Source organism: Acanthochromis polyacanthus, chromosome 1 (assembly GCF_021347895.1).
Source record: "Acanthochromis polyacanthus isolate Apoly-LR-REF ecotype Palm Island chromosome 1, KAUST_Apoly_ChrSc, whole genome shotgun sequence".
NCBI classification, from domain to species: Eukaryota; Metazoa; Chordata; class Actinopteri; family Pomacentridae; genus Acanthochromis; species Acanthochromis polyacanthus.
The window spans coordinates 24,493,615-24,520,615 of record NC_067113.1 but is presented as its reverse complement, the minus strand read 5'-3'; the positions used below and the strand labels follow the sequence as shown (position 1 = coordinate 24,520,615).

Sequence of the window (27,001 nt, the reverse complement as noted above, 5' to 3'; positions counted from 1 at the left end):
AGATTGTATATTCCATATCAGAAAAACTGCTGGATTCTTTTTTTTTTTTTTTTTAATTTTTTTAGACTGTCTTTAGTGATAAATATATTTATTTACTAATACATGTAGATGAAATTAGCACCTAATGTATCCAAGCAGTGCACGTTTACAGTGCCAGTGTCCTGCAAACAGTCAATGCCAAGTTTTAGGCCTTTGCAACAATTATTAAAGCCCCAAATCAATAGAACACATAAAAATGCAAAATGGTAAGATTATTTGGTGAGGTGATCTCATTTATATCTCCCTCTCTGTTGCAGTACAGAAAGCAAACTAGGCAGGAATGCAAGTCATAGTTAAGTTCCACTGGTAAACAGGTGTGTCCCATGGCAACCACTGCATGGCTATAGTTTGACTCAAACACACAGGTACACATAGCGTCTGTGCTCCTCCAAATGCCAAGATTTCAGGTAAAACTGATATTACAGTAAAAATATTTATTTAGATGCCTGGGTGTAGCGTTTCAAACAATTCTGTTCATTTCTTCCTTTGTGTCATCTTGAAGGATGACAGTTTTGTGGCTGATCAGATGACAAGACTCAGACTCAAGCTGCTTGAGAAGGTAGGTGATACGCAGAGTCATTTAGATTTTTAAGTCCACATAGTTGTGTTTACTTTTGTCTGCATTCCTTGGGAATAATCCATTAAAATTCTCGCTGACATTTACAGAGACTGGAGAGCAAAAAGGACATTATGGATGACAGACTAAAGTCTGCCCAATCTGCAAGTAAGATATAAATGACTTTGTTAACAATTTAAAACATCAACTTGGCCTGCCTTGAAAAGCATTTACATTTTCATTCATATTAAAATTATTTTCCAAGTTGACAAATAGAGAATAGGCTTAGGTGACATACACTTTAATGTATCTTGTAGTAAGCAGATTCTAAATTTGTCATTAACACTGGACAACAACAAATTACTGGATGGAGAGATGCACTGATTTGCATTGAAATATCTATATCTGATGAAATAACTGTATTTATATCCAAAGTGATTATAGGTGATGATTCGCTTCTAAGATCATGATTTTGTCTGTTCAGGGAGTTATGAGGGGCAAATGGATGCACTCCACCAGGCACTAAGAAGAAAGCAAGACCTGCTGCAAAGACTGAAAGTCAGTAATAAATCTTTTATCTTTCTATACTGAGGTTTCATTCACACATTATCTCCAAACTTTCATACATTAAAATGAATCCAGAGGTAGAACTTAGAACATTTAAGCAGCATTTACTGTGATTGTAAGAAACAGTATAAGGTGTTTCTTTGCAGGAGCAGCATATGAAAGAGGACCTCATCAGACCTCACACCTGGGGAGGGTCACCAAGACAGTACCAGTGGCGCTTCATAAATCCCCCTCAGCTGCCTCCACCTGCACCCATGGCATCCACCCACATCTACCAGCCAGCTACCGGTCCAGCCTTCAGTTCCCTTCCACTACCTGCCGTGCCACAACCTCCTCACATCATCCAACAGACTGTGAGATAATCTAAAAATATCCCAATCTCCTAAATCTATTTCTCTGTTTCATTGTGGTCTGTTAAGTATATTTAATCTTCTTTTCCTCCTCCTGATCCCCCACCCAAACTAACCTACCATAAGTAAAAGAAAAGCATATGTTTGGAGGGATCAGTTAAAGCGCTCTGGTGAAATCCCTTCAGGAAAATTCTGTTTTCAGACATTCTGGTGTCCCTATATACCATATTAATTTGCATATGTGTAGTTCGATTTGTTGTATTTGAGCTTCACTAAATATAATCAGGAAAAGAAGACATGACAGTTTTAGGGATTTGGATTTTGCTTGCAATGTCCTTTCCAAAAACCTGAAAAAATGTGTTTGTCAAATAGGACAATGCATAATATATTTCTTTTCAGAACTTTTGTATGAACAGATTTGCACAAATTAAATGTACCAAAAACAATAATTTCCCTCTCCATCTGCAGCTACCCCAATTCCCCGCCACCATCATAAAACAGCTGCCACAGCAGCAGCCTGCACTAACTCAGATTCCTCCACCTCAGCCTCACCCTGCACTACGGTCGGGTAGCATCAAAGAAGGTATGTGAAAACAAACAGTAATTAATTAACTGAGCATTCCTGGATCTGCATATTTGGATTTTTTGTTTTGCATTTTTTTGTGTGTTAGACATGGTTGAGCTGATGCTGATGCAAAATGCCCAGATGCACCAGATCATAATGCACAATATGATGCTGAAAGCCGTGCCTCCTATTGCCCTGTCACCACCTGGACAGTCCCATCACTGTGTCCCTCACTGTACATATTGTGGACAGGTAAACGCACACAGAAAAAAAACTCTGACCCTTCACAAAATTGTCATTTCTGTCACTCAACAAAGTCTCACATCTGTGTTTCTAGGACAGTTACCAAGGAAACCTCCCTTATGTGAGGCCAGATGTCAAAACTGGGGGAAGTACTGTCCATCATCATCATCATCATCATCATCATCATCATCATGGTCTCACTCCCACAGCACCACAGCTGCCTCCGATCAGCTACCCTACATGGCCGCCAGGGGTGTCATCTGCCCCAGCAGGACATGCAAAGGGACACATACCATCATTACACCCAACAGCACCTGTTACCCTCCCACCACCTTAATATGGTACACACTCACTATATACACACACAATTCCCCCATCACTCTACAGTCAGTGATCTATCATGACAAATTGTACAGTGGATTGACATGGAAAAATGGCAATTTTAGTCACAATAAAATGTGCAGAAAATGAAGGGGTATGATTACTTTCTGAAGATGCTTTTTAATCAAGGTTATGTGTGTATGTGTCTTAACAGGACTCACATTTCTCAGAGTCCCCTTGTCTCTGATTTTTTTTAAAGCACAATGGAAAACAATTACATATTAACTTGGATGTCATGCTGACTACTTGGTTAGCACTTTTGCCTTGCAGCAAGAAGATCCCTGGTTCAAATCCCGGCCTGTGCCTGGGATCTTTCTGCATGGAGTTTGCATGTTCTCCCTGTGCATGCGTGGGTTTTCTCCGGGCACTCCGGCTTCCTCTCACAGTCCAAAAATATGCTGAGGTTAACTGATTACTCCAAATTGCCCGTAGGTGTGAGTGTGATTGTCTGTATATGTAGCCCTGCGACAGACTGGCGACCTGTCCAGGGTGTCCCCTGCCTTCGCCCGAATCAGCTGGGATAGACTCCAGGACCCCCTGTGACCCTAGTGAGGATAAAGCGGTGTATAGAGAATGGATGGACTATGTTTTTAAGTGACACATACCTGTGACTAAATATGTTGTGCCATTGTACAATCACTGGGATCAGTTGTAATGCACAATGCACACAAATAAATGTTAAACTGAGTCATAGTGTTGTTGAAATTGCACTTACTTTAATCTCTGGCTGTTTCTAATATCATTTTTAAAAGGACAGTTCATTACATATTAAGATTTTTCTAATTGTTCTCCTTTGCACTAAAACGTCGGAAAAACTTAGACTTATTGTTACGTCTCGGTAATTATGCTAAAAGTTTACTGGTCCGGCCCCTTTGAGATCAAATTAGACCGTATGCTGCCCCTGGACCAAAAAAGTGTGGCACCGCTGCACAAGTGGGTGCGTTGTTTGACAGTGTGGGAGCAAGGTGGTGCTCTTACTGGGCCAAAAGTGATCAAATCGCCTACCTTTGCGTTTGGGTTGTGATAAAACAGATGAACGTGCAGGTAACAAATCTGCAGAAATTATGTGATGTATACATGGCCAATAGTCTAACAAAAAGTGGCTAACATCTTGAGGAATCCACGCCTCTAATAACGAGTTGTTTTTTTTGTAGAGCGAAGGGAGGCTCTTTTTAGTATTAGAATGTCGCCACTGATTATCGAACCCCCTAAAACAGCCGAACTCCTTGCAGGTACGTTTCAGCTTCTTTGCTCAAAAACAACTGAAAATGTGTCATTGTATGTACTATATCTATAACTGATAACATAAAAATAGGTAAAACTTTAGTTTACTGTGAAATTTATTTAGCACTGGCCTTATGGAAAAGATAGAGTCTCTTTGCTCCTTGGATTGGAGTTGGGACGAAAGCGAAAAGAAACGCCGCCCGAACAGGGACTTGAACCCTGGACCCTCAGATTAAAAGTCTGATGCTCTACCGACTGAGCTATCCGGGCTCTGCGGAGTTGCTCTTGAGTGTCCCATAAGAAGATAGCACTGTCCGGAGTAATGTTTGGTTTTGTACATTTAACATTTCTCGCTACCATTTTTATACCAAAGCTAGTGTTTGTAGCTAACTACGGTAGCCGCGCTAGCAAGCTAAGTATTGACTTTTGGCTAAATGCTAACTGTTGTCCAAGGTGCTTGTAGCTGAAGCGCGTTCGTCAAATGAGTCGCACGCGCTGAGGCCACTGAGTCAAATGTACATCATGTAGGCTAAAGCAACTTGACTACTCAATTTTTTGTCAAAAGCTTGTCATCAATAACGGATTCATCATCAATATTTGCTTGTGTTTTCAGTCTGCACACAAACTCATTGCCTTGTCTTTAATTGATGAATTTACAGCTGTACAAAATGATACTTTACAGGATCTATAAAAACAAAACATAAACAACAGTTATCACTTTTAATCCCTGCATCCTTCACCGCGATACCCGTCCAACAGTAGCGCTTCTTGATCCCGATCCAACAGAAAAACAACAACCTGGACTCACAGCTGTCGATCATAATGGCACATCCTTTTGATAAATAAAATAATTTAAAAATATGCATACGAAAATAGACACAAACACACAATCCGAGTTAAGTGACACCCTCTTCTGCATTAACAAATTATTAAAGTGCATTAATCTTGATTTACAGAATTGGCATAATGACAGGGAAACTGCCATGCTGTGACTAAGCAGGATGTGGTATATGGGACACTTTTCTTGCTGCGGGGTGATTTACTTTAAATTCTTGATGAATAAGTGGGGTGATGTTCATGCACATGAGCCTGGGTCCTATTTGTGTGCCAGAAAATTCAATATTACATGCCTAAAGCAGCCTTGTTTGTTTGCTGAACCTTTTAGCAAGTCTGTTGTGAATTGGATAAACGGTAAAGGAACAAAAGTTGGTTGACATCAGACTACAGTGTGATCAAGTACAGTATTTCTAGTTGCACATCACACAACGCTGGCCTGACACTTGTGTAAATCTGATGAATTCAATATTCATGGTTGCAGTGAAGTAACCCAATAACATTTATTTACACAGTGCATGTCTGCATGCAGATTACCGTGCCGCTCTGCACGATTTACCTTTTAAACCAACATCTGTCTGTGCAAATGACGCCAGATTTTGGGAGAGGTTTCCGAGCGCTTAAGAAAATCTGTTGTAAATGCAGAAAGAATTCTACAACATGTTAAAAACATCAGATGGTAGCTAGTTGAGGCCTTCATATGCTTTGCAAGGAGGCAAAATGCAAGCTGAAGTACAGAACACTTGGTTGAAAACACAGCCTCCTGCTATTGGTACAACAACAGATATGCACAATGAAAGTCTGTGTGTACCAGCATTTTTGTTAACGCATTTTGGTGAATTGCTTTCCTTGTTATAGAGACACCATACATTCTTCAATTTCCTTCTCATGCAATCTGATTTGAAAAAGCGGGAACAATACAGAATGCACAATCCGGGTTATTGTGGTCACATTTTAGGCTAATTGGTTAGTAATTCGGAATGTGCAAAGGATGCCTCCAGCAGTGCTGAGTGTTCAAAATTGCTCATGTCGTAACAACACACACACTTTCATTATGTAATCTTTTGATATTGTAAAACTGTGTACAGTAGTGTAATCTGATGTTATCGGTGGCTACTAGAAATTACTTGATCCTGTAGGTCCTCTTCTGATAAACACAGGTTTACCCCGTCTGCCTGTTTAGGCTTACAGCAAAGTCATGGATGTTATGAGAGCATCTTTTAACAGCAATGGTGACATCAACCTAAACTTGTCCAGATAATTCCACTAGCTGAGAGTTTGAAGGAATTGTGATGCACCCCTCTTGCACATTTCCATCTTCATCTGTCAGATCAGATGATCAGTCCTGGTGAAAGGTTTGGATAACGGTAAGGACATGTGTTTGGGTATCTAAAGAGGGTAGGACGCAGACACTTATTCACTTGGCTTGTTTATGTAATCTGAAGTGAGAGAAAGAGAACAGAAATATCGATTAACTTCAAGCGCGCACACACACACAGAATTTAACATTATCATCTGTGCCACACAAGCAGCTTTCACCTTATGTATGCGAGGAGGCATCTCATCCTCTGAGCTCTCCTCTGGTAGTGGCTCGTGGTGTCGCTGTGCTGTTTGACCCTCCTCTGCCCATCCGCCCATGGGCACACGGGCCGACCTCACAACCCTTCCTGCTGCACCGAAAGTGTCTGGAAAACAGAAAAGCATAGCTCATGTACTTGAAAAGACATTATAAGCGCCTGTAGAGCTGCTGTACTCTGAAATCTGTTGTCACAAATAAGGAAATATAATGGAAGGCTAGCAGTTTTCACACTAAACCAGTGAGACAGATTTGACAAATTTAATTATTCATTTTTACACTAGAGTTAATAACCTTTTCTTGTTTTGTATCTTGCCTTTGAATAAGTATTTTCCATCCAAAGTTGATCATGTTGAGCTATAATTCAGTATAATGAACTTAAAATGATTTATAATGTTAAAAAGAATAGAAACTAATCCAAAACATAGATACCGGTGGGAGGGCCACTGTAGTGCCGCTGATTGCTGCTCTGTGATGCCGCCCCCTCCTGGCCCATGATGGTACTGCTGGTGGCTGAAGCTGAACTGGGAATGGCACTGGGACTGGGAACTGTGGTGGGGAAAGTGTGTGAGCGAGGGAAATTTCTGGAGTGAGTGTTGGGTTCACTCCTCACTTCGTCGGGGACGCTGTCGCTGCTCTCGTCACTCTCCTGCCTGTGCCATGTGTGACGGGAGAGCTCGCTGCGAGACTGCTGTTTGTGGAGCTTAAGGAAACAAAAAAAGGGCAAAGATGGACCAGGATCCTGCACGGAGAAGGTCTGTGAAATATTTATATTTCCCCCAACACTGATGCACATCTGTATTTACCTCATGCATGTAAAGTGCATGGATGCTCATCTCAGTGGAGGCATACTCTGACAGGATCAGACTGGTAAGCTGACCCTCCCACGCACTGCTGCCTGAGCTCACAGTTCGGGCATCGGTCCTATAGAAGGAAAGAGCAAAAATGTTGAGAAAATGGGACATGAAGAGGAGGGGATAAGGGAAAGACGATGACAAAGACTGAACCTAAATTTTACACTTTATCCACTAACTCCACTATCAGAAAGTTGCAGCCTGAAAAGGTGTTCAGATCATTTGGAGGGAGTATGTTCTCACCCCGAGCCTGCCATTGTTTTGCTAGTATGGCCAACAGCCCTGTGAGCTGCACTCAAACTGCCTCTTAGGTGAAGACTGCCGCTGATTGGCGAAAGCGAACGCAATGCAGATGCCCCGTCGCTCATGCCAACTGCTGCGTGATTGGTCAAAGAGGCGTCCCGGCCAAAATGAACAGAGGCCAGTGTAGACGGGCCTGCCAAAAGGTTTGCGACAAGACTCCTCGGCTACAAGAGGGAGAAAGAGCAAGAGGGCAAATCAGTTTTTACCACTTAAAAGCTAAGATATGACCACTGTGATACTCAAGCATGAATGTTAGTTTATCAGCGTACTTCAGACTCTGACAAGGACAGTGGATGAGTGTCGCATGGAGCCCCTGTGGCTTCTCTGTGAACTCTTTCTTTCAACTGGCTGATGAAGTGTGTGGTCTCTCGAGGAGGCTGCCACTGGGGGTTGGTGATGGCAAAGTGCATCAGAGATAATTCCGTTTTCCCATCCTCTGCCTGCTGGTAGATGGATGCCTCCGTTTTCCCCTCCGACATCCACTGCAGAGGGAGGATGAATCATCAGTCAGTCTAATGCATGTAACACAGTTCATACATGGGCACTTTAAAGACATGTCTGCATGTGCGTCTTCATCTGATACGGCAGATCCTCACCGCAGGGTGTCCATGCTGCCTGATGTCCATCTGGGCAAAGGAGCAGGTGTCTCCCACCCCGACCACCTCCACGGTGAAGTTCCTGAAGAAATCAATGATCTCCAGAGACTTCCTTCTCAGACAGAAGATGAGGATGATGGGAGTCACCACTGGACTTAAAAGCTCCTCTAGAATAAACACCTGGAAGCAAATGGAAGGTACACTGTAGAGCAGAATAGCGTTCACATGCACACCAAAGGCATGGTAAAATGTGTTACTTAAAATAAAATATTCATTTTGATTGAACACTTCAAGATTTCAGTTTCAAAGTTGCTATCAGCTGCAGAAACCTGTGAGCGTAGAGCAAATTGCTGTTTCTGATTAGCTGTTTCTCAGCGTGACACCAAAAGCCAGACTGCTTCAGTGGATATTTGAGAGCTGAATTTTTTGAAGTCTTTATGTGATATGAATGCAAATAACTGAGTGTGAAGATGCTGCGTGTACTCAGACAATATCCTCTTGAAAAATAACAGTTAAATTGAAGAAAATGTAAAAGAAAATATAATACCATGTAACTGAAGGTTGTTTTTTTTTGTCAGTATATGCATGGTAAATAAAAATAGAATGCAGACACCATATATATTTAGTAACTACACCTTACATTTTCATGCAATGACATGTTAAATGTCTATCTTTAAAAAGGCCTTAGAACATAGTTTATAGAAGTTAAAAGTTAGTCCATTTAGATGTTGATTCTTTGTTCTGCATTTGTACTCACTGCTTTGTACTGGAAGAGCTGGGAGAACTGGTCTCGGGTCTCGTATCTGTGTGCATTGCCCTGCCAGTGGTCAGGCATGTAGTGGATATGAGCCAGGATGACCCGCAACAGCTGCTCAGGACAGAACACCATATGCTTATCAGGAATAAATGACCTGTGGAGGGAAAGAGGTGGTGGACATTCACTTAATTATACAACTAAAGCTCTGACTAATGCAATATGTTTTTATGATAAGTTTCCATTGCGGCTTTGCAAAACAGATGCTATATCAGACAAAACCTAAAGGTGCCTTGATTAAAAGAACTGACAACAAAGTCAAAGGGATTGATTTAACTGCATTGGAATTATGTTTATATAACAGCTATAAGTTGGGAAATCCTGCTAAGAAATATTAAGGAGATGCTATTACTTCAGAATCTAGGAAATTTTAGAGCTAACATAGACTTAAAGAGTCACAGGCTGCGTACTGAAGGAAACCCTTTTACACTCATCACATATATAGCAGAAGCCCTGCGTAGCTTTAAAAGGGCAATAAAGAATGCTGGTGGTTAATGATTAACATTCTATGTAGGTGAGACTGATGTTTTAAACTTGTGTTTTATATTCAGATTTGCAATTCAAACATTTGTTTTACAGCAATGAATGCAATACATTAGACGCATAAGAGGAGCACTATCTATGTATGTTAGCTATTTTCCTTTTAAATTGCACTTGCTACTGCAGGCTGTGCTACCTCCTGCCTGTGCTTTGCCACTCCACTGAGCTATTATTGCCTTTGAGCTTTGTTGTGTTATTCTGACTAATCATTAACTGATTCATCTCTATGAATCTCAGATTTAAACAGATGACAATAGCTGACGTCTTAAAGGAATGCCTACCTGCAGACTGTGACACACACTCCAAGCAGTGTGATTGATGAGAGAACATGCTCCACCGCAAGAACATCCTCATCATAGATGGTCAGGGCGATGAGGACGGCTAAAAGAGACCCAGCGAAGAACGCTACATTTTTGGCAACGACTGTCAGCAGCGGTGAAAGGAAACAGTTCATATACTTGGATGCAGCCTGAATAAAACAGAAAGAGAGAAGCAAGAACAGGAAGGCAAAACGAGGAAACAGGTTTAATTATTAACTCTACAAACAATGATTGAGAAACACCAGCGTAAGTACTAACAGGATGATAATAATAAAAAAACAATTCTGCACTGCCAGGTACAATGCAGAAAATTCCACAACATGATAGTCTTTTTCTTTGCACATGTTTATTTATTTAGAGAGCTAAACAGCAGTTACAGTCAGATTTATTGTCTAGCTGTTGTAAAAGCATGTTTTGTAGGATGAAAAAACTTATGATCGGGGAAAATGGGCAGGAGATGAGGTGGTGCACTAACCTTGTATCCTTTGCTGAGGCGTGACATCAGCTCGTGATCCAGTTCATTGAAATGACGAAGGTAACATCTACCATAGAGAGACCAGCATCTTGCTCCCAGAGAACCGGGCTCTCGCTTGATCACCTAGGAACAATAACTACTGTCATAACTGTTAGATGCAAAAGGAAAATTGTTTAGAGTTTTCGTTTGTGTGTGTGAAGTACTTACCTCTGTGTAACTGAAGAAGGCGTAGAGAATCTGCCACACCAGAATGACTGGACACAGCAGCAGATTGGCAATGCCAATCCACAGAATACGGGATGCTAGCCTGTCAGCAAGCTCAAGCCTGTTACCTCCTCGCTTATACTCTGGTTTCAGACTCCACTCATTCTCAAACAGAGAGCCTAAAGAATAAAAAACAACGGGGGCAAAAAGAAGACTTTGTAATTCCTACCATAAGCACACATACAAGTGAAAATGCATGTGCACATATGCAAACAGATCCATTTACCTACACATGCAACCACAAATATAAATCAGTGCAAACACACCTGGTCCCCAAAAGAAGATGAGCTCAAAGTTGTATTTGAGGCCCCGGGTGTAAAACACACACTCGCCAAGAGCAGGAAGACGAAATCGCACAGGAAGGAGTGATTTGTTCACCATGGCAACCTACAGAGGTACAGGAAGACAGGTCTAGCATGAGGTCACATTGCTTGAATGCAGCTGTGCGAGTTCAGCTACCAAAGAGTGTTATTAGTAGAATTCTGTCCCAATGTACACACCATGTAGTTTTTAAAGCGGAGGATGCGATGATAAATGTCAAGCTCCGTCAGTTCTTTTTTGTGGATGCAGATCTGGTGTTCCTTCTGGATCTCAACAATCCGGGCCTGAACCTCCTGCCATGTTGCATAGGGAAGCTCTGACTGAAGCACAAAAGCACAATAAACGTAAGGAGATATGACTTTACTCGTTGTGAATATTATATTACACATTACTGGATGTAAATTTCATATGGTCAACATCCCTTTAAGCACATAATTAAGTTTGTCTTACCATGGTCATCTTAAGGGCGTTGATGTAAAAGGATCGGATCTCCCAGTAACAGCAAACATTGTAGATGAATTTGACCAGGCGATGTAGCCAAAACACCCCAGAGATTATCAGCACAAAGATCACAAATGCATTGTGTCGGATACTGGAAGAGAAAACATTTGCTTCTATCATTTCAATACATTTTACAGTATTAAGGTCACTGCTTGACACATTTCATATTTCTTCATAGCAAAAATAAACATATACATTGGTAAAAAAAAAAAAAAAAAGAGTAGTGGCTTAAAAGGGAAACTTATATGATTTTGCTTTAATTTTTTTGTTTCTCTTCCTCTATCTTCTTAAGTTTTAAACCTGTTACGACCTCAGCTAAATCACACTTGGAATGCAATTACAGTAGTAGTATTTCTACACAACTTACCATTAAGTACATTTACTAAACAAAGTCTCAGACTTACTTGGCACTGCAGACATCCATTCCAAGGAAGGCATCAGGCAAGGTGACTTTAGATGATGCATCAGGCAAGGTGACGTCAGACGAATTGTTGTGATGTACAAACTTGTTGGCAAAGAGGACGTCATAATCCACACAGTTAGCTAGAAACACTGTGAAGCCAACCACAAACAGCAACTGACTGCACAGACAAATAAAAAGACGGGTGGAAAGCAGAAAGAGAGAAATAAAGATGTGGCGCATTAAATTTCAGATGGAAGTTTGATACCAGATTACCTAAAAAACACTATTTATGATGGATAGGATACATACACCAGCTCAAAGATTTCTCCCAGCAGCATACAGGTGAATCCATTCTTCTGGTGCAGATTATAAACGTAATGGACATTAAGGAATATTGTAAATGCATCTGAGGTTACAAACTGTATTTGTGTTGAAATATTCAAGGAAGCACTAGATACTTTAACATTCAAAACATGACACACAAGATATCTGTTTAAAAGGATATTCTCTGGAAAAACAGGTCCAGGTTTTCTATGTGGTGCCATTGAGCTGCAAAAGATTTAATTTCACATGAGCAATGATGCTGTTATTAGATGATGAGCGTGTGTTATTATGCAAAAGTTCATGATTTGTTTATGATTTGTGTATGCGTGTCATACATTTGGCTCCTTCAGGCACATGCATCAGCAGGTTCTCCTCTCCAGGGGGAGAGTCGCTGTAGGACGCCTCCAGGCGCTGGTACTCTGTGTCAAAGTGCGCCATAGTGACAGCCGCTTCAGTCTCACCACGAAGCCCAACCTGCTGCTACAGACTGGAGAGATGAGGGGATGGAAGACGGTTGGACATATGATAACAAGTGTTAAAGATGATGGAGAGAAGAAGGGCGAAAGTGACATATTTAGAAAATGACGATTCACTCATGGTGACATCTTCTCCATGATAAAGCATCCACTAGGCCTTCCAACTCCAACCTCACATGTAACTCCTTATTGATCATTATTGATTCTACTGTTAAATTCAATTTTGTCTGACCCTTCTGAAAGGAGGTCAAAGGACACGGACAGTGACAGAGTAATAACTTTGCAGATTCTTGCTGACAGAGGAGATTCCAAACTAGATATCCTGGTTAAAGTGCACTTTTTATATTCATGCTGAAGCCTGCGCACACTGAACAAGCTTCACATGAGACTTAACTGTGAACACAACAGATTATATGCTTGAAAAGAGCACACTCAGTTTACTGAGACAACATACAGCCTGGGAAACCCTCTGCAGTCATGTAATCTAGTGTGAATCTAGACTACAAATGACTACTGAAGTGAAAGGAAAAGCAAGATCTGCCCACTTAGTTACAGCTATAACAGACCCCTCCAAAAGCCCCAAAGTAGAAAATAAAACAACCACGTGGTTCTTGATTAAAACGATCAGTAACGTTAAAGTTTTGAGACTTCAGAGCTGCATAGCTTATTACAGCAACGATAGTAACAGTCAAAAGGTTCCAAGTGCAGTATATATAAATACAAGCATATGATTCTAGACTTAAATGAACCATAGCTAAAGAGAAATTTAACAAAACAACAGCACTTGACATGAAGAACAACAAGAGTAACTGAAGATACACCTTAACCTCTTAAAACCTGCCATCCACATATGTGGACATGTTTTTGTTTTTCCAACAGGGCATATTGTTAATACTACTAATAATACTAATATTACTTCTTCTACTACTACAAATAATTAATAACAATAGTATTAATAACAATGTAAATCTAGTTTAAATATATATATATATATATATATATATACACACACGTGGACAAAATTGTTGGTACCCCTCAGTTAAAGAAGGAAAAACCCACAATTCTCACTGAAATCACTTGAAACTCACAAAAGTAACAATAAATAAAAAATTATTGAAAATTAAATAATCAAAATCAGCCATCACTTTTGAATTGTTGATTAACATAATTATTTAAAAAAACAAACTAATGAAATAGGGCTGGACAAAAATGATGGTACCCATAACTTAATATTTTGTTGCACAACCTTTTGAGGCAATCACTGCAATTAAACGATTTCTGTATTTGTCAATGAGCGTTCTGCAGCTGTCAACAGGTATTTTGGCCCACTCCTCATGAGCAAACAGCTCCAGTTGTCTCAGGTTTGATGGGTGTCTTCTCCAAATGGCATGTTTCAGCTCCTTCCACATATGTTCAATGGGATTCAGATCTGGGCTCATCGAAGGCCACTTTAGAATAGTCCAACGCTTTTCTCTCAGCCATTCTTGGGTGTTTTTGGCTGTGTGTTTTGGATGGTTGTCCTGTTGGAAGACCCATGACCTGCGACTGAGACCAAGCTTTCTGACACTAGGCAGCACATTTCTCTCCAGAATGCCTTGATAGTCTTCAGATTTCATCGTACCTTGCACACTTTCAAGACACCCTGTGCCAGATGCAGCAAAGCAGCCCCAAAACATTACTGAGCCTCCTCCATGTTTCACCGTAGGGACAGTGCTCTTTTCTTCGTATGCTTGGTTTTTGAGTCTATGAACATAGAGTTGATGTGCCTTACCAAAAAGCTCCAGTTTGGTCTCATCTGTCCAAAGGACATTCTCCCAGAAGCTTTGTGGCTTGTCAACATGCATTTTTGCAAATTCCAGTCTGGCTTTTTTATGAGTTTTTTCCAGCAGTGGTGTCCTCCTTGGTCGTCTCCCATGAAGTCCACTTTGGCTCAAACAACGACGAACGGTGCGATCTGACACTGATGTACCTTGGCCTTGGAGTTCACCTTTAATTTCTTTGGAGGTTGCTCTGGGCTCTTTGGATACAATTCCAACGATCCGTCTCTTCAATTTGTCATCAATTTTCCTCTTGCGGTCACGTCCAGGGAGGTTGGCTACTGTCCCGTGGGTCTTGAACTTCTGAATAATATGAGCCACTGTTGTCACAGGAACTTCAAGCTGTTTAGAGATGGTCTTATAGCCTTTACCTTTAAGATGTTTGTCTATAATTTTTTTTCGGATGTCCTGGGACAATTCTCTCCTTCGCTTTCTGTTGTCCATGTTCAGTGTGGTACACACCTTTTCACCAAACAGCAGGGTGACTACTTGTCTCCCTTTAAATAGGCAGACTGACTGATTATGAGTTTGGAAACACCTGTGATGTCAATTAAATGACACACCTGAGTTAATCATGTCACTCTGGTCAAATAGTTTTCAATCTTTTATAGAGGTACCATCATTTTTGTCCAGGCCTGTTTCATTAGTTTGTTTTTTTAAATAATTATGTTAATCAACAATTCAAAAGTAATGGCTGTTTTTGATTATTTAATTTTCAATAAATTTTTATTTATTGTTACTTTTGTGAGTTTCAAGTGATTTCAGTGAGAATTGTGGGTTTTTCCTTCTTTAACTGAGGGGTACCAACAATTTTGTCCACGTGTGTGTATATATATATATATATATATATATATATATATATATAATGTAAATGTAATAAACATAATAATCAGATATTACATATTATCCAGTTATTATATTTATTGGTTACTCCTTATTCCAAGTAAGTAGAAAAAACTAAAATGCAAACCAAACCAAAGCTCGGGTCTTAGGACGTTATATATTGTACATGTAGGTTTTGGCTAATCAAAAGCAACAACAACACATGTAAAGGCAGCGATGGTTCTACTGTAGGTGGGAAGAGGCCCTTTAAAATAAAATAGTGAAAAATATTAAGGGAAACCTAAAGAAAACATAAAACTCCTGCAGAAATTTCCTTACCTCCATTCCAGTACAGTACGTCCCATCCAGCTCTGGTGTTGACTCAACATTTCCAGCTGTAACAACAACAACAACAAAAATAAGATAAAGGAAGAGCCGTTTTCCTTTAAACTGCCTGCTTCTTGACTCATGTACACACTGTAGGACGGTGATTTCTATTATATTTCTTATAGGAGACAACACAAAAAAGAGCTAAACTCACGTAAATGTTACAAATAGCTGACTTTTGATGAGTGGTGGTTAAAATGTGGTAATTATCGGCGACAAATCAACGCACGAAGCCAGTCCAGGAGCACTGATTCAGGTGTTGTTGTCGTGGTTTGACAGCACAGGCCTGCCTCCCTCACCAAAAATATGTCAGCCCTCAAATCTCCGCAGTCCTTACCGTCCGCTTCTTCCGCCTCCGCCGTGTCTGTCTGAAACAGTGAAGCCCCGGAGATTCTGTCCGTTAACCGTTTTATTTTCGTTTTCTTTTCTTCAAACAGCAGCCAGTTTCATTTTCGAAACAGCTAGCAGTGTAGCGTCGTCTGTCACAGGGGAGGGACAGGGAAGGTGTCCAATCAGAAGACAACTTCCCTAACGGTAGCCAATCATATTCGAGCAGAGGCGGGCACTAAGGGTGTGTTGTTTAGATATGGGAAGTCTGACACGCCCTGCGTGTGCCTTTATGAAGGGCCACTCTGCATTTACACTCAACTGCCTAATTAAATGGGTGTTTACTACCACCGCCTGGTCATTTTGGGAAATGCTACAGGATTTTCTGAGGCTCTGATGTATTGATAGTGTACTTCTAGTAATGCTGCTACATGTTGATGTGCATTAAAAACTAATAGTAAAAACAAGAAAAAATTCTATTATCCCTATAATTAGTGCGGCATTAAATACAAAAGCCTTTCCTGGTGTAGTAGAAACATCTCTGCTCAGCTGAATTCAGCATTTCCTGATTGCTGCTGAACGCAACACTATACTGAACTGGGTTGACTCCGCCCATGGTTGAAGGTATTTAAAGCACCTGTGGCATCATGTCTGCCTTTTGTCTTTGCTTTCTGGTTGCCACACGGGCTCCTTTGTGACTCTGAGGTAGATTATGTAATCAGGATTGTTTAAATATTTTGTGTATTTGTATGTAAAGAGCAATTAAAGTGCATTTGTTTGACAGTTGCTTCATCATGTTAGGTAATTTGTGACACTCCTAGAACACTGTAAAGTAACTGGCCACCTTCCCACTGCTGGTTTCTGTCCATTTTCCCCTCCCTGTGCTTATTTTATGATGCAGGAAGTGTTTCTTTTATGAAGGAACTCTTTTCTTAAACCGAATTATTGTAATCTTTTAGTGCGTTTTCACAGATACAGTTTGTTTTCCTGTATTTGTTTTAGGCTTTTCCCTGCACAGGCAATTCCAGACATCCAACATTCAGTCAGTTAGTCAATAAATTTACTTTCTTCTGATTTGGGCCACATCTATCTTGTCTTAACAAACTATGTATGACTAGGGTGATGGTCCAGGTTTAATACAATAGATCTGAAGGGGAAACTCCAAAGATGTTGTAGGGTTTGCTGGATTCTGGTACAGCTCCACTCAACTTCCTTCCCTCCCTTTTTACTTCACAGTTGCTTGAATTCCAAAGAAATTTGGAAATTATACATTAATTGTATACCCTTAAAGCAAAGGATTGCAAAAATGGGTTTTAAAAAAATCAAATCCTGTATGATATCTTACAACCTCCATTTCAGAAAGACCTTTAAATTTAATTTTGCTTCATTTATTGAATTCATGACAGTATCAAATAGTATGAAATAAAAAGAATGACTATCCACTTCAAGGCAAGCATCAGTAAAAGCGTAAACAATCTAAAGTCTAGCAATCTAAACAAGTCAAACACATTTTAAGAAAAGCCCCAACAGAACCACCTTAATTATGAAGAGACACTAAACACGATGCCTTGGCTGGTAGCTTTTTTTCTGTTTGGTATTATTTCCATATTAGGGAATTACATGTGCACTATAATCAGTGTAGTCTCAGTTATTTTTTCAGACCTCACAAGATGTCATCCAAAAATTATTGCTGAATCTGTATCATCTTTTCTTTTAAATTGCTTCTCAAAACCTGTTTTTATAGGTTTGCTTTCATGTGATGATGGCATTCTCGGTTTTTATTTACTTTTTATTAATCTTATCATCTGTTATTGCCTAATTATTTTTGAAAAAAGCTTTATTTCATTGTTCATTTTATGCTTTCACCCTTTATTAAATGATCTATGTATTTATTTTACTTATTTACAATCATTGCTACTTTAATTTTTAACCTTGTATTTATGGTTTTATTTTTCCATTATTTCATTTCTTCTTTCCACTTGGATGTGGCCCAAATTTATTTTGAGTATCTTTTCTTTTTTACCATGTTTTGACTGACAGCCTTCTGGCATTCAGTAGTCTTTGTGATTATCCTTTTTTGCCCTGTTTGTAGAACACTTTGTAAAGTGTTTTTAAAATGTGCTGCATACACAAAGCTATCATTTATATATGAAAACACTACTACTATAATATTAAATGCAGCAGGACAATATTTTACCATTTTCTTAGCCATGCATTTAGATCCTGGCTTTTAAAACTGCTGTTGATTAAGTCGTATGAACAAACCCAACGACTCAGAGCAGGATATATGCTTTGTTAATGATGCTTAGGGAGTAATATTGTCCTAAAGCTGCTATTTGGCTGCGTGTTGTATTCCAGTGAGCATACAGTGGAGGAGCTGACTCCACACTACAAAGCCAAGCTCACCTTCTGTTGCTCTCAGCAGTGATGAATATTCAAATGTGATTGTTAAGCCTCTGGAGTGACAGCTGTGCTTTTGTTCACTGTGTCACTGCATTAGTTACACTGTTAACACCAGTGACTCTGAGTCTGTCTGTACCCTGGTGCATTAAATCCAGTAATGATGATTTCATTGCCTAAACTCCCCACACAGGATTTGATTACTATGTGAGGGTCTGTTTCGGACCATGCTGAGCAGCAGAAAGATGCCCAGATATTAAATTTGAGCTTATTTCCTTTCCTCACACCTCCAACCACAACATTCCCACTCATTCAGTCTCCCTTTTCTCAGTTTATTTCCCATAAAGAGAGATTTTAAAAAGGGGCAGGGGTGTCTTGAGTCAGGGGGAGCCTGTGTAATCCAGTTATTATAGTGATCTGGGTAATTTAATGTGTTCTGACTAGGATTAGGCTTCATTCAACTTAATCCTGGAGAAAAAGTCTGTCGACAATGTAGCTCTCAAGCAGATAAACACCAAACGGCAACTGAGATCCAGAAGAAGCATACAGAGAATTTCAAAATAAAATCTCATAACCATGTTCATAAATCTCCACTTAGACTATATTTGAATAGCTTAATTTCACTTTATTTCATTTACTAATTTGTAGAGGAAAAGTTGATGATAATATTGTAGCTTATGCAGCTGATATAGAAAAGATGTGAACTATTTTTGCCTTTTCCTGATCACAATGGATTAATAATGAATAATAATTTTGATCAGTTGTGTCTGTAAGCATGTGTGCTCTGCTGCAGGCTACAGTCGACTGATTAAATTACCCCCACTGTCTGCTGGGAATTAGAGGGGGTGCACTGACAGCTAATTTGGTCCAATGACGTGCTGCCGTGCAACCCATGGGTGGTGCATGGGGGTGGTGCATGGGGTGTGGCAGGTGGGGGTCCCTGGGTGGGGAGGCAGAGCTGGGGGAAGGAAAAGGGGAATCAGGATGAAGTCATCTCTCTGGTGGAACTTAATTAGATGGAGCCCCTTCCTGTACAGTCACCCATGTAAACCCAGCACAGCAGGGATGAAATCTGCTTTCACGTAAATTGGTCCATGACACCCCTAAATCTCTGTTTAATATTTAAACCATAGCTTGTGTTCATGTAGTCACTGGTTCCCCTGGGGCAGCATAACTGTCCTACTCCCTAAGGGGTTGGCTGGATATACAGTCAATATTAGTGGCTTCAGTATAGTGAGAGATTACTTGTTAAAACTGCAAATCATGATTGAGTCTCTCTGCACCCTCCATTTTTTTTCTTGAATTGAAGTCTTTTATGTAGTTTTATTTTAATCAACTGCTCAGTCATGTTTTCTGTAAATTACATTTCCCAAAAAACTGATGAGTTAAATGTGGCTTTATCACTTTCACACCTTATCCTAAAAGCCAGGAATGACATTTAGGTTAATAAACATAAAGTTCTTTACAGTCAAGTGAAATTAAAAACAAACAAACAAACAAACAAACAAACAAACAAAACAAGCAAAATAACAGTATTAAAGAATAGCACAAGTTAGTGTTCATGACTGGTTGCATCTGATGAAATTTTTCTGAACATTTTCTGACTTAAGACAATATATTTAAGGCAAATCTTTTAATTAATACTATTTTATTTAGTAGTTTCATATACTTTTGTTAATACATGTCAGAACATGTTTATATAGGTTTTCAATAACAAAAATGCAGTTCATCCTGCTGAGGACATGACCTCAGGGTAATCAATGCTCAGTTAGTCATCCATGAAAATGTAATATTATTTATGAATTTTCTCTGACAATGAGTTAAATTTTACAAACAATTGTCCAAACCTAAAGATTGAGACACATGCTGACGTTAAAAGGAAGTCTTTTGGGTCAGTGAGTCATATTTATTTCCATATGTTCACCCTTATTTGTCTTGACAAGACCTGAAGACACAAAATAGCACAAACATGTTGTCACAGAGAAAGGGTGGGTTAAATATCAATTTCCTGTCTGGATTTTTATTCAAGATTAGCTATGAGTGATGTACGGAGGCAGACAAGGTTAGATTGTTTTGTGTATGTGTGCATAATGGCAAATAACCTGAACAAAGACATGACTAATCTTTGCTTTCATCTTCCCTTGTGGAGGATGAGTGAGGGACCTGCATTCGCCTTTTTGTCTGGCATGCTGTGATGAAAGATATAGCTATTAATCACACAAGGACAAAAAAAAATTATATTTGTCAAGATAAAATTTAAAGGAACAAATGTATGCAACACTGGACATACAGCTGAGAGGAGGAGAGAGATGAGAGGGAGGTCAAGCTTTCATTTCTAATTTGCTGATAATGGCACTGTTTAAAATAGTCCTCAGCTGTCTCTGCACAGCAGCAATGCACGACACGGTCTGCTGATAGTCATTATAACTTGAACACCTACGTTTTGTACATTTATAAAGAAGCCTGGTCAGTATGTTCCATCCAAAACGACCTTCTTTGATTTGTCCTTTCATTACCAGAAATGTCATTCCGTTTTCCACAAACTGTATAATTCACATCACGTCTGCATGAGTCATCCAGATCAGGTGACATCATATATGTCGCTCTCTGTGTGTTTGTGTGTCTGTGGGGAGGCGTGCATTAGACATGAATGCATGAATCATGGTATCATCCAGTGTTGTGGTCTCCAAGGATGAAGCTCTGACACCAGACTGCACAAACGGTCCCTCAGAGACACTAGAAACATATTTCAGCCTCTTTGTATTTATTTTTCCACTCTTCCACGCAGCCACTTCCAGAGGGTTTTTTTTCATTAATAATATATAACTGAAAATTTTGCCTTTTCTGTGCATAATCTCTACCGTGCAGCTTTCTCTTTGCACAAGATAGGCATCTCTGCTGTCCATACAAATGCATTAATACTCTGCAGCCAGATATGCAAATGTACTTCAGTCAGAACGGTTTCACCAGACAGAAAGGTTAATGGCCAGCACCAGCAGTGAAGTCAATAATCACTAAAATAAAAAGAAATGAAAAGATGGTAGTGTGTGAATACAGACAGAGGTTGTTTGTACACAGATTGGACAAAATAATGAAAAATACTGTATAACATCAGCTAAACAATCAAACTTTATTCATAAAGCCTCTTTTGCACAGGTCAGAGCAATTCAAAGTGATTCACAGATACTCATATCTATGCTATTCTCCTTGTTGTTTTAGTGTATTTAAAATCCATCTCCTGGTGTTTATGAATTCCCTGAAAATATCTCTTTTGCCCTACAAATCAATCTAAATACTTCATAGATCCAACTAGAATATGTGGCTCTATGAAGTCTCTCCCCTACAGCTCGAGCGCACCAGCTCACCTATGATTTTGCTCAAACACTGGTAAACTGTGCTGCATAGTAGCAAGTATTAATACTGGAAAATTTGAGCAAAACCAGTTCAAAGCATAAATCAATGCTAAAGAATAATAATGATATGAAAAGCTGATAATCTTGATTCCTCAGGCTTGCTACATGTGAAATCCTGACCATCTAAGGTTGTGTTTTTGAGACTGTCATCAATATGCTTCAGCTTCAAAACACAAAATAATCAGTCACGCTGCTTATTTAGCTCATGACGTGCTCTAACAGATAGCATATAAAACACCATCTAGGTAAACCCAATTCTTACTGGAGAGATTCTTTGAGATCTCTAATTACCGTTTGAGGTATTCAGCCTGCTGTGTCTTCATGACTGGAGTGATGGTGAGGTTCTTCGAGAATAGAATAGAATCAGAATAGAATCACTTTATTCATCCCCAAAGGGAAATTCAGTGAAATTCTAAAAGATGATACCAAGCAAAAACCTGGTTCCTTTAAAGGGTTTGCCAAGTTAGGTCAAGATTTCTTTCTAGTCTCATCTTGAATAAATTGTGTGTCTGGTTGTGTTGAGTATCTGAGTGATCAGTGCTGAAATGAGTGTTTGCCTTCTGTGGGCAGAGGTTTAATATTGACAAGTGATTCAAAATAAATCAGATTAGAGAGACTAAGTAACCACAGACGCTTAATATCGTGCTTCCTCGAGACAGAGTGTTAGCTCGTGTGTGCATCTGCATTGTTGTAAACTGTATATACTATTATTTAAGATATATATGCATTGATTGTAATACAGCTAGTGCTAGAGGAGGGATTTCTTGATCTTTTTTTTTTTGAAAGACACAGGCATGTTGAAATGGCTACATAGATAGAAACAGTAAGGCATTAGGCTTAGGCCTTAAGTGTTGGTATTTAAATATATCCTAATATTGCAACAGTTTTGACCAAATGTGACCAAACAAGGCTTCTTTTTCTCTCTGGGAACATTTAGAGAGCCTGTTGGGAACCAAATTTAGCCTCCAGGCCTTTTGGATTGTTTTGGATTGCCCCATTTTACCAGTCATTCCCAGTTAGGTTGATGATCAGTCGGGGTGTTTCACACTGAGTTTCCCTGCATCTCTTTGATTTAGCATGTCGCCTCAGACAGTCATAAACAGATGGGTCTGGAGTGAGAGAGGAGGGTCATAGAGGTAAAAGCGACTGGAAGAAAAAGAGGGTAATAAATGAAGGGAGATTTATGGATGCTCTGGCAGTAAAACTGATTGGCTGTGACATTGTGAGTGATGCCTGTTAGCACATGCAACACATGACCCGCACACACAGCATTCAGATACATTTGTTTAATGATATGCTTCTAGTTAGTCGCATTTGCCTGCATGTTTCCATGAATATGTGCATGCAGATGAAGACTCGGCATCACGGAGGGGAGATCTCAGCTCCGAGCTCTTCAGTAATCTATGTGTTTTCACCACAGGACCTATTGATGATCTGTCCACATCTCACACACACACACACACAGACACACATATTCACTGTAACAGTAAGAGGAGAAGGAGACGTCAAGGAGAAAGCGAGAGAGAGATGGAGTGCTGTGGTCAGATGAGTAAGCAGAGTTCTGCTCCTGACTCGCAGGGAACAAAATCCATCCCACAATTCACTGCTGAGGGTCACTCAGTCCTGGTGTTGTCATGGTAATGAGAATTAAATAGCTCACACTTTCTAATGTCTGGGTATTTCAGTCTGTGTGTGTGTATGTGTGCTCTTGTACACATGTGCATGTCAGATGAGAGGTCTCTTGGGTTGATGGCTTTTAGTCATTTAATCACGGACAGCAGCGACCCCCCCCCCCGCGCATTTCCACTCCAGGGATTTCTCTGAGCAAATTTGTAGCTGTTGCTTTTGGTCTATTGACTTTCATGCAGACCTAGATCCAAAACAGAGCATTTGTTTTCAGCACTCTGCAGCCCCAGTGAGGGGGGATTTAATGCAGATCAGGTAAAGTGTAACTGAAAATGTAGCCAGCAATGTCATGAAACCTCAGATGCTTGGTATTGCATTTTCTTAAGACTGTGTGTGTTTGTCCAATGTTGTAACCATACAAACCACAATTTATTTAAAGTAATACATACTTAACATAACATGGAAATGGAAAATACAAATTTTCCTCCCCGTTTTATTGGTAAAATTTTATTGATTACTTGATAAATAGTGAAAAGTTCAGAATCCAATACTGAGATCTTGAGTTCAATTCAAATAAAACTGTATGAAACTCTCATATCTCAGTAATTACTTGATAAATTACTTTTGATTGTTGATTATTAAAGCAATTGCCAGTTAATGTTGTGTTGACTAACTGACTAATCAATTCAGCTCTGCTTAAGACTGTCCTAATGGTCCTGGTGGGATAAACACCACTCACTGGGTGTAAAACTAATGCTTAAAGTATTTTCAAACACAGTTCAGTGCATTTAGGATATATGTGTTCCATATTATAAGTAACACATACAGTAAATGTGCCGTCCATTTAATAGAGGCAGAACATGAATCATCTCGTCTTATTAAAATGTCCAATGATGTCAGTGTCCTTCAGAGCAGGGATTCATTAATTTTTAAAAGTAACACTTCTGAGAAAACAACAGAGATAATTTGAGAGTCTATTATAATTTGTAAGTGCTGCTGGAGGCCACCTAATCAAACTGAGAGCGCTGTAACCTCTGTTAGTCCTGTGTCAACAAACTGGTTATGGCACCTGGATTGCATCACCGAAAAACACCAAAAATGTGTCTCTTGAGGTTCATTTTTCAGTTCATTGACAGCCTGAAAAATGATGAAGTTTGGACTCTGTAATGGGATGTCATCCTTAACATGTTTGTGTTCTGTGCTTCTTTGTTTCTTTCCCTTTTCCTTGATTATTTGCGGGGTGCTTTGGGGTTTTAATCTATTTAATAGGTAATAATAACTTTTTAACAATCACACACAATCACCGCTGTTGTCATCTTCACCATTCAAATAGTCATTGTAATGCAGCATTTGACTTTCTGTTTATGGAGTAATATACAGGATAGTGTTTAAACAGCAGCCCTCTGGATGATGTTTCTGACTGTTAACATTGTTGGTGCTGTACACAGGTGCAAGTCGCAGGTTTCCTTTCCTTTTAAAGAGCAGCTCATATTCATTGTAAGGATCAGGTCTCATTTTCTTTGTGTATGTGCATGTGTACCCCAACGCACACACAAATTCACACACTTCTAACAAATCGTGGGGCCCTGTTGTTGGCTTTATTTTTCAAACTGTCTCCCTGATGAAGATGGAGGGCACCACTAAATAATACTTCCATGCATGCGTACAGGAGCCCCCTCCTTCCCCCTGTACCTCCAGGGCTCCAGAGGGAGCAGGCTGAGCTTCACAATGCTTTACCCCAGAGAGGCCTCAGCCTGCTGGGCTCCCGATTGCTGCAGCTGGCCCCCAGCAGGCTGGTACCCTGAAAAGAAGAATAAAACCACACACGCTCCATATCACATGAACCAGCTGTCTATCTATTTCCACCTCAATCTGACAAACCGTTGTCTTTGGGGACATGATGTGCTATTCTTTGAGATTTCGGGGGTCCTTTTCCCTCACCGTTTTGCTCCTATGTGCAGTGAGATATCATTTTTCACCCTGCGGGGGATCTGACTGACCCTGTAACCGAACCTCATTCTATGGAATAACAGTGAGGCCTTTATTTAAAGGAAAGATCATCTAGAAATATTAAGCCTCCTCCTCTCACTCTTTCTCTTTGTGGCTGGGTTTTGGAGAAGCATTAGAGTTGACAGCTCGTGTCTCATTGTTGATGCAGACATCACTTAATTGAATGTGAGGAGGATTTCTCCGTTGGTTTTCATCTTCTTAACCTTTGACAAAATAGTTTCAACTCTATGATACACACGTACAAGTCGAGAAATAAGAAAATGAAAGTACTGCCACTTTCTAATGAGCAAGTTATAACTAATGGCTTTTTAAAAATAGGTTAACCACAACTTCACAAATTAGTTGCTGGGTCACTTCTTTGTAAAGAGGAATACAGCTCAGATATCAAAAAAATATAAATGACTTTCAGCATTTTCCAGAAGATAAGATAGAAAAACATCACTAATTTCTAAACCAAACATGATTTTGAGACTGATAGTCTTCGTCCATCACTGGATGCAAACCCTGGTCTTCTAGATGAGTGTGTTTGCTGGTTTATATCAAGATGAAAGGTCAAGCAATCCACTGGGGGCACCTTAATGAAAAAAAGCCAAGGCAAGCACCACTAAGTGGCATCTAAATTGCACACATTGCATTAGTAAACTTTGACTAAAGTGGTGCCATAAGGGCTTCTTATATGAAAAGGTCACTTTGCATTGGACTTGCGCTTTTAAATCTGGAACAGAGGAGAAGGAAATGGCACTTGAACAAAACAATTAAATACATCCTTTCAAAGCAATCATATTTTTTACATGTATTTGAATTAATAGAGCATTCTCATTCAAGTCCTCTTTCTCACCTTTTTTTTATCAGAGATCATTGCTGTATGAAAACCAAAAATAATAGCTCTGCTCCTGGACAATCTCTTTCATTTCATTATCAACACCTGTAATTGGTCCAGAAGGGACAGAACCTCTTTCATCTCTTCTCTCAAACCAAACCAACTTCTTTCATCCTCGCGTGGACTATTTGACACCACAAGAACCGGGTCTTCCTGTGATTGGTGGAAAAAGATCCAGATGTTGCTCCAGAACACTAAAAGCTTCGGCTTCTCTCACATCTGCTCTACTGTGTGTGTGTTTGGTATTGGTGGATTCTGTGTCTGCACCGCCCCGTCGGTGTGTGCGGTGAGCAGCGTCGAGCTCATTCTGGCCCCGGACTGGTCCTCTCTCTCACACACATGCACACACACACACACATCCACACACACATATACACTAGTACCTTGAAACGAGGCAGAACTGGAAAACCGGAGCGCTTCAATTAGCGCTCCTCCGACGGATCCCTGGCGTGGACATTTTTAATTTTTCATCACAGCTTCCTTTGGATTTTTTTTCCTCCCTTCATGTGCGTCTCTTTGCGCATCGAGCCCGGACGCTGCTGAGGTGTGTTTTGAGCGACTGAGATGAAATTGTAAACGCTCATTGAATGGGAAACACCAACAGAGAGACACCGCTACCTTTCCTCCATCTTGACAGACACGCTCACCCTTCCTTTGGTGAGATTTGCGCACCGGAGACCGGAGCCGGTGTCTGCGCTCTGCCGGGCCGGGCGCGCGTCGTCTGGGAGGAGTAGGCAGGATGGAGGCGTTTTTTGCAGAGGTAAGCCATTGAGAATATGTGTCACAGTTAGGA

At 40.0% G+C, this 27,001-nt stretch overlaps 3 protein-coding genes and 1 non-coding gene across 5 annotated transcripts in view; 2 read left to right on the top strand and 2 right to left on the bottom strand.

Moving 5' to 3' along the window:
* The first annotated feature begins 565 nt into the window (after positions 1 to 565).
* Positions 566 to 3,389, top strand: zgc:112416 (uncharacterized protein LOC550509 homolog). The gene is made up of 7 exons (XM_051945726.1): positions 566 to 598; positions 706 to 763; positions 1,080 to 1,153; positions 1,309 to 1,515; positions 1,981 to 2,095; positions 2,184 to 2,329; positions 2,415 to 3,389. The coding sequence occupies exons 1-7, from the start codon at positions 566 to 568 to the stop codon at positions 2,655 to 2,657; spliced, it is 876 nt and encodes a 291-aa protein (XP_051801686.1). The 3' UTR covers positions 2,658 to 3,389.
* A 733-nt stretch (positions 3,390 to 4,122) lies between these two features.
* trnak-uuu (transfer RNA lysine (anticodon UUU)) lies at positions 4,123 to 4,195 on the bottom strand. Its single transcript has one exon. It is a non-coding gene; the product is annotated as a tRNA-Lys (tRNA).
* Positions 4,196 to 4,551: 356 nt separating this feature from the next.
* Positions 4,552 to 16,059, bottom strand: atg9a (ATG9 autophagy related 9 homolog A (S. cerevisiae)). Of its 2 annotated transcripts, none has more exons than XM_022201117.2 (20): positions 15,890 to 16,059; positions 15,505 to 15,560; positions 12,386 to 12,537; positions 12,232 to 12,275; positions 12,036 to 12,100; positions 11,728 to 11,904; positions 11,273 to 11,414; positions 11,002 to 11,142; positions 10,768 to 10,888; positions 10,445 to 10,620; positions 10,238 to 10,360; positions 9,724 to 9,911; positions 8,846 to 8,999; positions 8,089 to 8,268; positions 7,762 to 7,974; positions 7,433 to 7,656; positions 7,142 to 7,259; positions 6,768 to 7,038; positions 6,299 to 6,444; positions 4,552 to 6,198 (listed from the first exon to the last, which is right to left on the bottom strand). In XM_022201117.2, exons 3-20 carry the CDS (start codon positions 12,486 to 12,488, stop codon positions 6,190 to 6,192), a joined length of 2,595 nt encoding a protein of 864 aa, XP_022056809.1. In that variant the 5' UTR covers positions 12,489 to 12,537; positions 15,505 to 15,560; positions 15,890 to 16,059; the 3' UTR covers positions 4,552 to 6,189. The 2 variants fall into 2 exon arrangements, with proteins under 2 accessions (XP_022056809.1, XP_022056810.1); XM_022201118.2 differs by lacking the exon at positions 15,890 to 16,059 and adding an exon at positions 15,707 to 15,865.
* A 10,444-nt stretch (positions 16,060 to 26,503) lies between these two features.
* myo10l1 (myosin X, like 1) overlaps positions 26,504 to 27,001 on the top strand; it is a 58,842-nt gene continuing 58,344 nt past the window's right edge. Inside the window, exon 1 of the mRNA XM_022201116.2 lies at positions 26,504 to 26,968. Within this exon, the coding sequence (XP_022056808.2) occupies positions 26,948 to 26,968 (21 nt within the window). The 5' untranslated portion in view covers positions 26,504 to 26,947. The remainder of the gene's footprint in view (positions 26,969 to 27,001) is intronic.

What these genes read in the sequence shown, in the direction of transcription:
- zgc:112416 (XM_051945726.1), top strand. Translation starts at nt 566, where the DNA reads ATGACAAGACTCAGACTCAAGCTGCTTGAGAAG. An exon ending in GACTCAAGCTGCTTGAGAAG is followed by an intron (nt 599 to 705) that starts GTAGGTGATACG and finishes TGACATTTACAG; the next exon opens with AGACTGGAGAGCAAAAAGGA. An exon ending in AAAGTCTGCCCAATCTGCAA is followed by an intron (nt 764 to 1,079) that starts GTAAGATATAAA and finishes TTGTCTGTTCAG; the next exon opens with GGAGTTATGAGGGGCAAATG.
- atg9a (XM_022201117.2), bottom strand. Translation starts at nt 12,488, where the DNA reads ATGGCGCACTTTGACACAGAGTACCAGCGCCTGGAGGCGTCCTACAGC. An exon ending in TGTGCCTGAAGGAGCCAAAT is followed by an intron (nt 12,276 to 12,385) that starts GTATGACACGCA and finishes AATCTTTTGCAG; the next exon opens with CTCAATGGCACCACATAGAA. An exon ending in AAAACAATGGCAGGCTCGGG is followed by an intron (nt 7,260 to 7,432) that starts GTGAGAACATAC and finishes TTCCTTCTATAG; the next exon opens with GACCGATGCCCGAACTGTGA.